This window comes from Schistocerca piceifrons, chromosome 1 (assembly GCF_021461385.2).
Source record: "Schistocerca piceifrons isolate TAMUIC-IGC-003096 chromosome 1, iqSchPice1.1, whole genome shotgun sequence".
Taxonomy (NCBI): Eukaryota; Metazoa; Arthropoda; class Insecta; order Orthoptera; family Acrididae; genus Schistocerca; species Schistocerca piceifrons.
In genome coordinates, this window is record NC_060138.1 from 236,091,052 (window position 1) to 236,107,632 (window position 16,581).

Here is a 16,581-nt window from a genome sequence, read left to right on the forward strand (position 1 = left end):
ACATTGCATGGTCTGCGAGATCCCCTGATGTTAGTGTGTGCGACTTCTTCCTGTGGGGATATCGTAATGGCAAAGTGTACCGTACACGTCCTGCAACAATCCATGAATTGAAGGAGAACGGTGAAAACGAAATCACTACCATTCCCCAAGATTTGCTACACCGCGCATTCCAGAGTTTTCATAACAGGTTGTTAGAGTGTGAACGCCGAATGGGAGCACATCTTTCCGATGTCATCTTTAAAAAGTAAAGAGACGCTTTTGGACATTTTGATTGTAAAGACATACTGAATAATGGCATACTGAATACATTCACTTTCGTTAATAAATTACTAGTTTTATGAATTTATTCATGGAAATGACGTTATTTTGAAAGTTCCCGTTTCCCTGTGCCACGCTGTACTTTTGAGAAGGCGCTCGGCGTACTCACTGGTGAGCCTCGCGAAGCCGAAGTCGCAGAGCTTGAGAACGCCCGAGGCGGTGAGCAGGATGTTCTCGGGCTTGATGTCGCGGTGGATGGCGCCCTGGGCGTGGCAGTAGGCGACGGCGGTGAGCAGCTGGAAGGAGAGCTGCCGGGACTCCGCCTCCGACAGGCCTTGCGGGTGGCGCTCCAGCTCGGCCAGCAGCGTGCGCTCGCAGAACTCGAACACCAGGTGCAGCCGGCGCTTGCGCCGGAACACCTCCACCAGGTTCACCAGGTTCGGGTGCTTCAGGCTCTGCGCACACCACCCCAAACTCGCTCAGTTCACTCCCACCTCTTACCTGCTAGTCCCCGACGCCTCCACCAAGTTCGGGTGCGCCAGGCTCTACAGACAGCACGAGAAACTCAGCTCATACCCCAACACAACAACCAAGTTCGTCTCCTCACATATTACTGATTGTAAAATATATTTTTCAGAAACATCTGAAACTTAATTCTGAGAACTCTGCTCATTTAACCAAAAGATAGTTCCCCGGGTCGCAAATCAATGTGCATATGGCTCAGTAGAAATCATACCGGCGAATTTGGGGTAGATGGTGACAGCCTCGACGTGGCCTACCCCCCCAGTATCGTGCCGCACAACGATCGCATTGCGAGAAGAAAATCGGAATGCTCAGAACGAGCTGCGACACGAGAAGCAAATGTCACCACCAAACGGCGGCCGGACGTAGTAATACCTCCCGGCCCTCACAGGCGAAGTTACGCAAGAGAGCGAGACAAATGCCTCAGTTTCCCCCCCGGAGCAAAGTGCGTGGACGAATACGTATATGCCAAGTTAACATAGAAGGATACACGAGGACAAAAGGAGACATCCTCACAAAGCTACTAACAGAAGAAAAAATTGATGTGCTGACCTTGCAGGAAACACATCTATCAGAAGAAAATATCTCGAGACTTCTAATACCAGGCTATGAAATTGTGGGCTATAAAGCCCATAATAAACACGGTATTGAAACACTGATCAAGAAAGAACTGGTTGATAATATTGAGGAAACTATGCACCACGAATTTGCCGTGGGAATCAAACTAAACGATATGACTGTGTATAACGTGTACAAGCCACCTTCAGAAAAATGGGAACAACCTGTTTTACCTAACCCACAACACCCTGCAGTCATAATTGGCGATTTTAACTCCCACCACCCCAGATGGGGCTATCAGTCTTGCGACAAAGAAGGACTCATGCTGGCAGACTGGGCAGATATAAATAATTATACATTAATATACGATGCAAAAGATACCCCCACCTTCTGTTCAGGAGCGTGGGGCACAACCTCAACGCCCGATCTTTGTTTTGTCTCATCTGGAGAAACTGGAATAGCACTTCCGTCCAAGAGAACTGTACTGAGCCGTATTCCTCGGAGCCAACACAGACCAGTTATTATAGACCTTGGGATCCAAATACCAGTAATAAAGAGCCCCCCTATAGCCCGCTGGAACCTCAGGAAGGCTAACTGGGTTAAGTTTAAAGATACCATTGAAAATAATGTAAACAGAATTCCCCCAATTCCAGAAAATTACGACAGATTTACGAAGTTAATTATTAAAGCGGCACATAACTCAATACCAAGAGGAGCGCGGAAAGAATACATCCCATGCTGGACAAAGGAGTGAGAACAACTACTCGATGAATATAACAAAACAGAGAATCCAGAACTAGGAGAACAGCTCATAAGAGCTATGGACGAGGAACGCAAACAGAGATGGCAAAAGCGGATGGAACAAATGGACTTTACGCATTCCTCACAGAAGAGCTGGCGTCTACTGAGGAAACTTGGCGGAGCACAATTCAAGGGACGGAACATCAATAATAAAATGACCCCTAACAAGATATGCTCTTCTATACTACAAACATCCAGAATCCATGCCTCCGCCTCGAAGAAAGAAGAACTGCACCAACTGATGAACGAAGAGCTAGATGCAAGCGAGGAGGAAGCAGGTTTAGCGAACTGGGTAACACAAGAAGAGATAAATATAGCACTAAAGAAAATGTCACCTGGTAAAGCAGCTGGCTGTGACGGCCTTCTTCCAGAATTCTTGAAGAACCTCGGGCCAAAGGGAAGAGCATGGCTGTCTTCTCTTTTCTCTAATATTATAGATACCAGCTGGTTACCAAAGCAATGGAAAAACGCACGAGTCATAGCCATCCAGAAACCAGGGAAAACAGGAGAGAATGCTAAAGATTATAGACCGATATCTTTATTGTGCACCACTTACAAGCTGTTTGAACGAGTCATCCTAGGCAGAATAGAAAGTAAAATAGAAGCTGCTCTTCCCTCAGAGCAAGGCGGTTTTCGAAAAGGAAGAGATTGTTGCGACCAAGTTCTCGCCCTAACCACTTTCATTGAAAGAGGTTACCAAAACAAAAAGAAAACGGGCATGGTATTATTAGATCTCACCTCAGCATACGACACCGTATGGACAAAAGGGATACTGTATAAACTGTCAAAAGTCGTGATATGCAAGAAGATCATAGATCTAGTCAGAAATATGTTGATAAACAGGAGATTCAAGGTATCTCTGAATGGGAAAACAAGCAGCTACAGGACACTACAAAATGGTCTCCCCCAAGGGTCTGTGCTGGCTCCATGCCTTTTCAATTTATACATAGCGGACATCCCAAACCTGGAATCTCGTTCTTTTATGTATGCAGATGACATCGCTATCGCGGCTCACGCCAACACTTTCGAAGAACTGGAAGAAATTTTAAACAGGGATCTGGAACGACTACAACAATATTATGACAACTGGCACCTCAAAGTAAATCCGACTAAATCCGTGGCATCAATAATGCACTTGTGTAACAAAGATGCAAATCGTGAGCTAAAAGTGCAAATAAAAGGTAAATTGTTGAAAAACGATAGAACGCCAAAATATCTGGGTGTTAAGCTAGATCGCACTCTCACATATAAGAGCCACCTGTACGAAGTCGCCCAAAAAATGAAAACAAGAAACAACATCATAATGAAACTGGCAGGAACAACCTGGGGATGTTCCACTGAAACTCTACGCACATCAGCACTGGCACTTCTGTATAGTGTAGCGGAATATTGCGCACCCGTCTGGGCCCGCAGTAGGCATGTCAGATATATTGATGTGCAACTTAACGAGACAATGAGGCGCATAACAGGAACAGTAAGACCCACCCCGAAACCTTGGCTGCCCGTCCTTGCCAATATCGAACCACCCTCGATTAGACGTGAAAGAGCAATCCAGAGGTACAAAGAAAAGTTCAGGGACCTACCTCCTCCCCCTGACAGATTGATGTCAAGAAATCCCTTCTGGAAAGAACTCAAACAACAGATTGATATCGATAACCTGTGGAAACAGCAATGGCAGGAAAGCAAAGTGAATAACAGTTTCCTTATTGAGGACCCATCTCAACGAGTTCCAGGCTTCCAACTCCAACGTAGAGTGTGGGTAACTCTAAATCGTCTGTGGACAGGTGTTGGTCGGTGCGGATATTTGTTGAAAAAGTGGGGTTTCTCCCAGGACCCCAATTGTGAGTGCGGAGAGAGTCAAACCATGCAGCATATAGTTGAGTGCGACGTACACGGACTTAAGGGAGGAAATCTGATGGACATACATGTGATAAGTGACCAAGCACTTTTGTGGCTGGAAACCCTGAAAATTTTATTGTAAATCATTGTTAATGTTAATTTAAATGTTTATGTTGATGTTTGTAAGTGTATCACGCTTTGCCTGTAGCTGAACGAGAAAAAGTTTTGAGTTGGAAAGGTAATATATAGGGTGTTCGGAAAACCCCATTGCAAACATTTAGGATTTGTGGAGGGGAGTGAGAACACATGTCCGGAAACGTAACGTTACCGTTCTATACTAACATGAATTCTTTACAGACGAATGGAAAAACTGGTAGAAGCGGACCTCGGGGAAGATCAGTTTGGATTCCGCAGGAATGTTGGAACACGTGAGGCAATACTGACCCTACAACTTATCTTATAAAATACACTACTAGCCATTAAAATTGCTACACCACGAACATGACGTGCTACAAACGCGACATGTAACCGACCGGAAGAAGATGCTGTGATATGCAAATCATTAGCTTTTCAGACCATTCACACAAGGTTGGCGCCGGTGGCGATACCTAAAACGTGCTGACATGAGGAAAGTTTCCAACCGATTTCTCATACACAAACAGCAGTTGAGCGGCGTTGCCTGGTGAAACGTTGTTGTGATGCCTCGTGTAAGGAAGAGAAATGCGTACCATCACGTTTCCGACTTTGATAAAGGTCGTATTGTAGCCTATCGCGATTGCGGTTTATCGTATCGCGACATTGCTGCACGCGTTGGTGGAGATCCAAAGCCTGATAGCAGAACATGGAATCGGTGGGATGAGGAGGGTAATACGGAATGCCGTGCTGGTTCCCAACGGCCTCGTATCTCTAGCAGTCGAGATGACAACCATCATATCTGCATGGCTGTAACAGATCGTGCAGCCACATCTCGATCCCTGAGGTAACAGATGGGGACATTTGCAACACAAAAACCATGTGCACGAACAGTTCGACGACGTTTGCAGCAGCATGGACTATCGGCTCGGAGACCACGGCTGCGGTTACCCTTGACGCTGCATCACAGACAGGAGCGCCTGCGATGGTGTACTCAACGACGAACCTGGGTGCACGAATGGCAAAACGTCATTTTTTCGCATGAATCAAGGATCTGTTTACTGAATGATGATGGTCGCTTACGTGTTTTGCGCCATCAGGGTCAACGCACAATGGAAGTGTGTATTCGTCATCGCCATACTGGCGTGTCACCCGGCGTGATGGTATAGGGTGCCATAGGTGACACGCCACGGTCACCTCTTGTTCGCATTGACGGCACTTTGAACAGTGGACGTTACATTTCAGATGTGTTACGACCCGTGGCTCCACCCTTCATTCGATCCCTGCGAAACCCTACGTTTCAGCAGGATAATGCACGACCGCATGTTGCAGGTCCTGTGCGGGCGTTTCTGGATACAGAAAATGTTCGACTGCTGCCCTGGCCAGCACATTCTCCAGATCTCTCACCAATTGAAAACGTCTGGTCAATGGTGGCCGAGTAACTGGCTCGTCACAATACGCCAGTCGCTACTCTTGATGAACTGTGGTATCGTGTTGAAGCTGCATGGGCAGCTGTACCTGTACACGCCATCCAAACTCTATTTGACACAATGCCCAGGCGTATAAAGGCCGTTATTACGGTCCGTTGTTCTGGGTACTAATTTCTCAGGATCTATGCACTCAAACTGTTATCACATTTCAGTTCTAGTATAATATATTTGTCCAATGAATACTCGTTAATCGTCCGCATTTCTTCTTGGTTTAGCAATTTTAATGGCTAGTGGTGTAGATTAAGCAAAGGCAAACCTACGTTTCTAGCATTTGTAGACTTAGAGAAAGCTTTTGACAATGTTGACTCGAACACTCTCTTTCAAATTCTGAAGGTGGCAGGGGTAAAATACAGGGAGCGAAACGCTATTTACAATTTGTATAGAAACCAGATGGCAGTTGTAAGAGTTGAGGGGCATGAAAGGGATGCAGTGGTTGGGAAGGGAGACAGGGTTGTAGCCAATCCCTGGTGTTATTCAATCTGTGTATTGATCAATCAGTGAAGGAAACAAAAGAAAAGTTTGGGGTAGGTATTAAAATCAAAGGAGAAGAAATAAAAACTTTGAGGTTCGCCGATGACATTGCAATTCTGTCAGAGACAGCAAAGGACTTGGGAGAGCAGTTGAACGGAATGGACAATGTCTTGAAAGGAGGATATAAGATGAACACCAACAAAGGCAAAACAAAATAATGGAATGTAGTGGAATTAACTCGGGTGATGCTGAGGGAATTAGATTAGGAAATGAGACACTTGAAGCAATAAATGAGTTTTGCTATTTGGGGAGCAAAATAACTGATGATGGTCGAAGTAGAGAGGGTATAAAATGTAGAATGGCAATGGCAAGGAAAGCGTTTCTGGAGAAGAGAAATTTATTAACATCGAGTTTAGATTTAAATGTCAGGAAGTCGTTTCTGAAAGTATTTGTATGGAGTGTAGCCATGTATGGAAGTGAAACGTGGACGATAACTAGTTTAGACAAGAAGACAATAGAAGCTTTCGAAATGTAGTGCTACAGAAGAATGCTGAAGATTAGATGGGTAGATCACATAACCAATGAGGAATTACTGAACAGGATTGGGGAGAAGAGAAGTTTGTGGCACTACTTGACTAGAAGAAGGGATCGGTTGGTAGGGCATATTCTGAGGCATCAAGGGATCACCAATTTGGTATTGGAGAGCAGCGTGGAGGGTAAAAATCGTAGAGGGAGACCAACGGATGAGTACACTAAGCAGATTCAGAAGGATGTAGGTTGCAGTAGGTACTGAGAGATGAAGAAGCTTGCACAGGATAGAGGAGCATGGAGAGCTGCATCAAACCAGTCTCTGGACTGAAGACCACAACAACAACAACCGTTCTATGACGGTTTAAGTTCAGATGTGCAACGATTCTAGGTCTGCTGAGGGAAAAAAAAGTCTCAGCTTGTCCAGATATCACTAGGGTAGACAGAATGACGTGTACTACGTCAGATGGTCACCTGATGTCACTTGACGTCTGTCTTGCTGCGATACCTACTCAATGCCGCGCAGAGTCACGGTTCGCGTGGCTCCTCTCGTCGGAGGTTCGAGTCCTCCCTCGGGCATGGATGTGTGTTGTCCTTATCCTAAGTTAGATTAAGTAGTGTGTAAGTCTAGTTACCGATGACCTCAGCAGTTTGGCCCCATAGTACTTTACCACAAATTTCCAAGATCTATTCAGTGCCTGTGCGTCACCGATACTGTAAACATGGTTCGGTACACGTTTTCGGAATACTCAGGCATGCTGCTCGTGAATGGCGAAGATCGAGGTAACGGAAGAGCTGCTAGTCAACTGTATCACAAACATTTTCCGCAATGTAGTACACAATCGCACAAACTTTTTGCCCAAATTACGCAGCGGCTCCGTGAAACAGGATTGTGGTGCTCCACGGCAAGGCAGCTCGCCAGAATTTACATCGTGTTTAAGAGAACCCGTCAACGAGTACTCGAACATTGGCGCGTGCAATGGGTTTTAGTCACGGTATCGTCTGGGACGTTCTGCGTGAGCAACAATTACATCAGTGCCACTTACAAACGGTGCACGCTATGGGTCCAGCAGATTTTCACAACGCGTCACCTAATGCACGTAATTCCTACACCGCTGCATCCGCGTCGAGTTCTGTTCACAGATGAATGTAAGCACACTAGTAACTGTGTTCGGAATTTGCCCATTTGTGGGTCGACGAAAACTGTCCTGCCACCACATCCACCACATTCAGAGATTTCAGCTTCGGTTTCATATTCACGTTTGGGCAGGAATTCCGAACAGTCATGTGACTGGGCCGTACCTACTTCCACTTCAGGTAACTGGTCCCGCATAACTGACCTTCCTAAAAAAAAAAATGGTTCAAATGACTCTGAGCACTATGGGACTTAACATCTACGGTCATCAGTCCCCTAGAACTTAGAACTATTTAAACCTAACTAACCTAAGGACATCACACAACCACCAGTCATCACGAGGCAGAGAAAATCCCTGACCCCGCCGGGAATCGAACCCGGGAACCCGGGCGCGGGATCTTCCTGCAAAAGGTATTGGACTCATTCTTGTAAGCGGTGTTACTGGATGTCCGTCAGGAAACGTGATTTCAGCGTGAAGGCACGCCCATTCACTTCTCTCGTGCGGTTGGGAGACATCTCAACAGACTACATGGTGAAAAATGGATACGTCGAGGTGGTTCAACGGTCCCCGCCGCGACCGCCGAATTTGACTCCTATGGACTACTTCTCTGCGGTCGTATGCAAAGTTGAATTTACGACACTCCTGTAGAGACAGAGGAAGATCTGCTGGCGCGAGTTCTGGCCGCTGCAGAAGAAACTGAAGAGATACCAGGTGGGGTAAAGAGTACGTACCAGAACATGCTTCATAGGCACAACATCTGTAACAAGGTTGGTGGTCCCGACATTGAACCGCTGTTGTAATGTATCAGTACTGTTCTGTACGTGCAGTATGCTGGGTCCTCTCATCCCTTTTTTTTAAACTGTTAATGTGTAAATATTAATACAAACAAATCTGCTTCAGCGATGAATCGATGTTTAGTTATATTTCCTTTCGAATTGTTATCTAACAATTGTGCTGGGTCACTCCTAATTTAGTTCCTCAAACAGGAGAGTATGAGTTAAACATCCGAACTGAAATCATCGTAGAACGGAAACGGTGTGTTTCCGGACATGGCTTCTTATTCAAAATCTTATGTGCTCACTCCCCTCAACAAGTCCTAGAAGTTTTTAAGGCAATTTGCGAAAACCTTGTATATCTTTTATGCGTCTATCCAATTTAGTTGCAAGTCTGTCTTAAGTTCTCCACAAAACCGTAAGCTTAATACTCTTCACTCTCTGCAGAAGTTTCACGACATCCGCTAAGTTACTAAACTATAGCCGGCCGCGGTGGCCGTGCGGTTCTGGCGCTGCAGTCCGGAACCGCGGGACTGCTACGGTCGCAGGTTCGAATCCTGCCTCGGGCATGGGTGTGTGTGATGTCCTTAAGTTAGTTAGGTTTAAGTAGTTCTAAGTTCTTGGGGACTTATGACCTAAGATGTTGAGTCCCATAGTGCTCAGAGCCATTTGAACTAAACTATAGGAAATGGCTTGCTATTCCTTACCGAAGCGGAAGATAGTATGTAATGTCCCAATGCAAGGCATTCTTTTCATAACAACATATCTAACATATCAAACTTCATTTAGATCTCATATATTTCTACTTCTAAGAGCTCAGTGATAAATTTTATACTGTTCGTTGTGGGTTAACGAGTATTGACCGAAAGAGTCAGCCTACAGGAATTTTGGAAATAGCCCTGTCGTCCAGGACTGTGTGCCACAAAGGGCGCAGATTCACCACGAGATGGGAAAACTCACAGGCGTCTATTGTCTATTGAAGCCTAAGCGCTGTAGTGTGCGAGTGAGGCAGACGAGAACCTACGTCATAGGGAAACCCAGTAGAAGCCGTTGTGGCAAAGGAGACGTAGCAGTTTTAAATATGGCGGATCTAAGATGGGCCATAAAGGGAAACATTTATAAAAAATATTTAATTTTCCACTAATGCAGGGAATCAAGCCACAGTAATTTTAATCTGCCATCCTCCATAAAATTTCATGGTGATCCTAATAACACTTGAATATTGATCATGTCTATAATAGTTTAGGATTTACTGTTAAAATGAAATTAACAAGTTTTGTAACAAAGACCCGAATGCTAAAATCTGAACGCCTTTGTCGATCTCATCGATCGACGTTTCATATAGAAGCGCATCATTAAAATGACAAACGTTGTACATATCAACTCTGTAAGTTTATTTGTTTAAAAGATATAGTAAATTTAAATTACCAGTATTTTCAGTTAAGCATCAGATCATCACTTCCTCCACACAGAACACACTGAACGATCACAGCATGACGCCTTATTGAATCATTAGGTAACAGAATATTTGCTGTAAAGTATAGTACATAATAGTTACTTTTGTTCTTTACTTGTTTATCAGAAAGCACATTGGTGCAAGGCTACTGACCGTGACATTCAAAGTTAAGAAGGAAATTGTATTGGTTTTATGTAAAAGAAATTAACGTATATTATGTAATTGATATTGTTGTTACTTTATTTACAACGTGAAAGTGGTCAAGCTTTGATTATTTAAATATGTTAAAACGTAAAATAATGTAGAATTAGCTGTAGCCAATCATATGGACGGCTTCAAGAAAGGGAACTGCCCTAGTCAGTTGAGCGACAATGTTCGGCACGCGGGGGACGCGGCCGGAGACGGGCAGAGCGACAGTTCGGCTAGAGACAACAAAGGGTACAGTTCGGATGCAGACGCGAAAGCGGACAGTCGGTCTTTAGGCAGCTAGGAAGTGAAACGACTTAGAAAATTTCGCGTTATGTGGTATCACGGGACTTAGTCTCTGAGCGGTGAGCAGCCGCGCGCCTGATATGAACGCAAACTCTTCGCATAGTTAACGAGGTGGAGTATTGAACTTGTAATTCGCGATGAGATTGTGAATGATCGAACTGTGTCAAATGGATATGCGCTCGAGTGTAACAGTAACTCTAAATACGACTACTTTCGCCATTAGTTTGCATTCAGAATAAACATTATTCTAATCAAATCGCAACTGTGTGACCTACATTATTTATGAATCGTCGATTTAGTTCCCGATATTATTATTACTGTTAGTATATGTTATGTTATCTTCGTATTTCGCGAACTTGCCATCAGCCGGACAATTTAACCAAAGGGTCACAAGTGTCTAATTTAGGGCTCGTAATGCGACACGTGCGGTTCAACTCCTAGACGTGTGTGAGCCAAGATGTTTCGACGAAGAGGAATCGCATGTGAGCCTGAACATCAATTGGATGTTAGTTCGCATCCTCAAATATAACAATCTGAGTAACATTCGTAACTTTAAAGACGTGTGAATAGACAATTTTGAATATCAGTTCAATATGTTATTAGTGATTGAATAACCTCCATTTGTTATAAGATGTACGAGAGTGACTAGTCTTTCAAAAGTCACTCCACGGACCATGGAAGAATGATAACGTGTCTCTTTATATGTTATCTTACTGTTTGGTCATCGCCTACAGGTATGTGCTGCTCACAAGAAGCCATAGGGTCAGCTTTTTGAAAGAAACTGGTGGTCCCAGCGTGCATGAGATTTCCAGTGAGGAAGACACCACCGACAGTGATCTTTCGATCAGTGGGGTAATTGAAACTGAACGGCGTAGATTTTAGATGGAGTCACCGGAGGCCGATGGAGAAAACTTCAACCCCACACTATGCGTACAGTGGAAGGAGGATAGATGCGGAGGGACCATGTCAGCTGTCTCCCTCATTCAACGATAAGCAACGCATAAGATTTTTATAAAATAAGAACTGAAATTGCTCGCATTAAATGATTGATACACATTTTGGTAAACATTACTGCAGTATAAAAATAATTTTTCACGTCAATCATTATTTACATACGCAAACAAATCAAAAAATGGAGCTTTGCCTGACTAACCCCACAGTATTGTAGAAAGATCGAGAGTAACTGCCTTCAGCAACTGTTTTGCACTTGATCTTATGCCAAATTTCAACGTAATTATCTTTATTTTTCAGCTGCTTTTCGAAACCTGCCTCTGAAATAATTCATACTACAATGTCAAAAATTAATTATATAACCCAGAGCAGGGGCTGGTAAAAACGAATATTGTTTAACAATAAACAATTGTCATCCTATAGCAAAGTATTACAGCTAAATGAATCTTATTGCATAACCCTATACCTACGATTATGATGAATAATTCTAACCTCTGTCCATCTTCTTGAGCTCTACATCTCGATCGTTGTGGTGAGATGCTGACTCAGGTGTTTCAGAGGGATGAAGAGGACAAAAAAATTTAATAGAATGGCGGAAGGGTCGTCCTGATTCCAGACGTGTGTATGTGTGTGTGTGTGTGTGTGAGTGTGTGCGTGTGTGAGTGAGAGAGAGAGAGAGAGACAGAGAGAGAGAGATTTTTTTTAGATTAAGTATAAACTTAGGTAGACTGTTGGTGACGGTACAGTCACAAATAGTCATCGTCATGCATAGGCAGGTCTCGACATCACGCAATGTTTATTGCCTATAATTACGAAATCAAACCAGCATGTCCCTCCTAACTTTTAACTATCGTCGACTTCGCTGTTATAGTGAACATTCCTATTTCTCAGTAACATTGGTAGTTTTATGGTGAATTTCAGTCTGTTTTGACAGCAGCTTAAACTGACTTTTCTTGAAAAAAAAATGTGTCATATAAATGGTGTACGAAAATAGCTGCCGGAAGTATCGTTGTACGTACTGATAGACAGCTTTAAATTTACGAATCGTGTTCGTGTAGTTTGTACATTAGAAAGAAATAAACATGCCATTCATTTTATTACATTTCTTTGAATATATTTCAAAGTGAAGTTCGTTAGGAAAGATTGACTGTAATACCAACTTACTAGTGCTTTGTTAATGCAAACTGCATTTTCAAAAGACACGACATGGTCTGCGTGGAATTAAAGGCATCATAGGACGTCATCGAACGCACTGTATTTTCGTATGCAATAATTACAGCATCTCCGCGATACAAGATATCAATTAAAATAGAGAAGAACAATGTCATTGCCGTACCGTAGTACCTATTGACCGACACATTCATTTTAGTAAACAGATTAAGGACAGTTTAGAGAGTCGCTAAAACTATTATTAAGTATTAGACCTAACACTACAGACAAGTTGATTTCAAACTGGCCGGCCGCTGTGGCCTAGCGGTTCTAGACGCTTCAATACTGAACCGCGCTACCACTACGGTCGCAGGTTCGAATCCTGCCTCGGGAATGGATGTGTGTGATGTCCATAGGTTAGTTAGGTTTAAGTAGTTCTAAGTCTATGGGACTGATGACCTCAGATGTTAAGTCCCATATGCTTAGAGCCATTTGAACCATTTCAAACTGACGCACAATGAAGTACAAAATTTTTTGTGGAGAGCCGTAGTTGTCTTCATGAGCACAAATTTGAAAAGTCCTTAAACTGGATTTCCGTAATTCATTTAAGCGGCTAAGGCAAATACCGAGAAAGGACGAATTCCTTTTCCCATACTTCCGCCGCCCGGTTGGTGTTCCGTCTTTGATGATCTCGACGGTGATTTGCTGATCTTCTTTTCTTCTTACTCTGGCGCACCACAGTCGATGACTATGACAGCCTGTCTAGTCACACGGCATCAGCCTCCTTAGCTTAATGCTAATCCAACGCACCAAGCCTGAAGTGATTCAATGACGTCCTTACTTTACCCTGACGACGTTCCGCATCCGAGAATGAAGAGAAGTTCGGTACACTGGCTGAAGGGCTTTATCGTGCACTACATATTAAGCAATGAGGAACATGATGTTAGTGGTAACAGAAAATTCTTGGAGAGCCGCCATTTGATACCGATGTGAGTTGCAACCTATCACAAAAATTATGAGAATTTTCTACTGGAGACGTTTGATAACTTTCTGGTGATCCGTTGGCAAGGGGGTTGCGCGGTTAAATACATTCAAGCGCCAAAGAAATTGGTATGGGCACGCGTATTCAAATACAGAAATATATAAACGCGCACAATACGACACTGCGCTCGGAAACGCCTATATAAGACAACAAGGGTCTGGCGCAGTTGTTAGATCGGTTACTGCTGCTACGTCGGCAGGTTATCAAGATTTAAGTGATTTCGAACGTCGTACTATAGTCGACGCACGAGCGATGGGACACAGCATCTCCGAGGTAGCGAGGAAATGAGGATTTTCCAGAACGACCATTTCACGAGTGTATCGTGAATATGAGCAATCCGGTAAAACGTCAAATCTCCGACATTGCTACTGCCGGAAAAAGATCCTGCAAGAACGGGACCAACTACGACTGAAGAGAATCGTTTAGCGTGGCAGAAGTGCAACCCTTCCGCGGATTGCTGCAGATTTTAATGCTGGGCCATCAACAAGTGTCAGCTTGCGAACCAATCAACGAAATACCATCGATATGGGCTCTCGAAGCTAAAGGCACAACACAATGCTTTACGCCTCGCCTTGGCGCGTCTGTACCGACATTGGACTGTTGATGACTGGAAACATGTGGCTGGTCGGACGAGTCTCGTTTCAAACTGTTTGGAGCGGATGGGCGTGTACGGGTATGGAGACAACCTCATGAATCCATGGATCCTGCTTGACAGCAGGGGACTGCTCAAGCTGGTGGAGGCTCTGTAATGGTGTGGGGCGCGGGCAATTGGAGTGATATGGGATCCGTGATATGTCTAGATATGACTCTGGCAGGTGACATGCACGTAAGCATCCTGTCTGATCACCTGCATGTCCATTGTGCCTCCCGACGGACTCTAGAAATTCCAGCAATGCGATACCCCACACGTCCAGAATTGCTACGGAGTGGCTCCAGGAACACTCTTCTGAGTTTGAACACTTCCACTGGCCACGAAACTCCACAGACATGAACATTATTGAGCATATCTAGGATGCCTTGCAACGTGCTGTCCAGAAGAGATCTCCTCCCCCTCGTACTCCTACGGATTTATGGACAGCCCTGCAAGATTCGTGGCGTCTATTCCCTCCAGCACTACTTCATACAAGTCGATGCCATGCCATGTTGTGTTGCGGCACTTCTACGTGCTCTCGGGGGCCCTGCACGATACCAGGTAGGTATACCAGTTGCTTTGTGCACATAAGAACCGAGGACAAGGACGCGGATCAGGAAGGATCTGAAAAGTGTTCCGGAAGGAAATAACGTATCTCATAGGCCAAAAGAGGCCTTCTTTTTCTTGTTGCTTCTTTTGTAAGTCCTCTTACGTGCCAAATTGAAAGAATGTCACGACTGTATAAATCTAACAATTGTAAATTTACCAGCAGTTATTTCAGTACTGTAAATGTAACCCCTTCAATAAGTTGTCTTCTTGAAAAAAAAATAAAGTAAAATAAAAAGTATATATAACTAAAAAAAAAACATTTATTCCATTTGCACAAAAAATTTTAAAAGTGATAGGATAGTCTAGCAGGTAAAGCAATGAGTTCGTAGTCTCTTGTATAAACAAAAAGAAAGAAAAGAAAAGTGGTCAGCATGTCTGATTGCCATGCAGCGAGTCTGGTGTCGATTCCCGGCCAGGTCGGAGATCTTCTCCGATCGGAAACTGCGTGTTCTCTTGTCCTCAACATCATCTCATCATGATCAACACGCAAGTCGCCCAGTGTGACGTTGTACAAGTGCAGGGAAGGGGGAAGACGGTTGTTGCATCCGGCTCACGACGACAACGTACAGAAGGTCGAGCGATCACGACTTGTGAATGGGCATACATGGCTGCTGTAAAATGACAGAACAGACAATTAGGTGGAATAAAAAGAATATATTTCAAAGTACTGTATACAAGGGGCGCCCCTAGGGAGGAACCTACCAAGTTTAGGCCAGTCTGAGAGGACGAACAACTAAATAAGCGGCAAAGGAAGGGGGGCGGTTGATGTTAAGTTATGGTGGCGGCCGGTCACAGGGCCCGGAACCAGAGGTTCTGCCTCCCCCCCCCTCCTCCCGTCCCCCCCCCCCCCCCGAATAAAAGTCTCTGCCTGCTAGTCAAGGTCTGGATCACAAGAGAGAGAAGCAACTGTATTCAGCACTGCAGAACGCTGCAGCGTCCACACACGTGACCTGTACCCCACGCATGCTATTGGCAAAAGCAGATTGCGTGAATTCGCTAGCCACTTCAGCAGAGGGCTCAAGGCGTCTTTCGCCAGCAGCTTTAGCTGGGCAGAACTGCCTCGGTTCTGAAAGGTAGGTAACTTGTGTCACATAGGCACAGCGGAAGTTGCTCTGGGAGAAAACTTGTAAAGATTTGACTGGGGCCTTTGAAATAAAGTTTCATAAACCAAATCCTTAAATAATCCTTGACTGAAATAATCCCTTGATTGAGTGCCAAGTCTACTGAAAAATCTTGCAACTAGGTGGTGAAACTTCCTCAGGTGGGGACTCCCAACCATCAGTGTCATACTGTCATTTTATTTCATAGTTATAATGTTTCACTAATGTGAATGTTTAGTTCGTGCATAAGTCTAGCGTGGACGCTATTAAAATTTCAACATGTGCTGATAAAGACAATTAAGTGTGCAGATAATGAAGTAGCGTTGGCTGAGGCAGAAGAAGAACTTCAGTTTATGATGTAAAGTACCGTAAAAGCGACAGAAAGATTTCGGCTTGAGGATAAACGTAGGAAATGCCAAAATGAGGAGAATCAGCAAACGTTAAGGTTTTATCAGAATTTTATTGGAAGGAAACTCACTGCAAAAAGTTAAATCTTTTTGGTGCCTTGGATGCCTGATGACAGAAAATGGAAACTGTAAGCAAAAAGAAAGAGGAAAAATACTAGTATAGGTTTGAAATGCAGTTGACGAGAAAAATGTTGAAGATGAAGTTAATTGATGGAAGGAACAGTTAAGAATTATTT

The 16,581-nt window shown here is 44.1% G+C and overlaps 1 protein-coding gene across 1 annotated transcript in view; it reads right to left on the reverse strand.

The window, feature by feature from the left end:
• LOC124804003 (cyclin-dependent kinase-like 4) overlaps positions 1-16,581 on the reverse strand; it is a 248,627-nt gene that overhangs the window by 64,599 nt on the left and 167,447 nt on the right. The window contains exon 3 of the mRNA XM_047264721.1: positions 428-713. Coding sequence (XP_047120677.1) covers positions 428-713 — 286 coding nt within the window. The remainder of the gene's footprint in view (positions 1-427; positions 714-16,581) is intronic.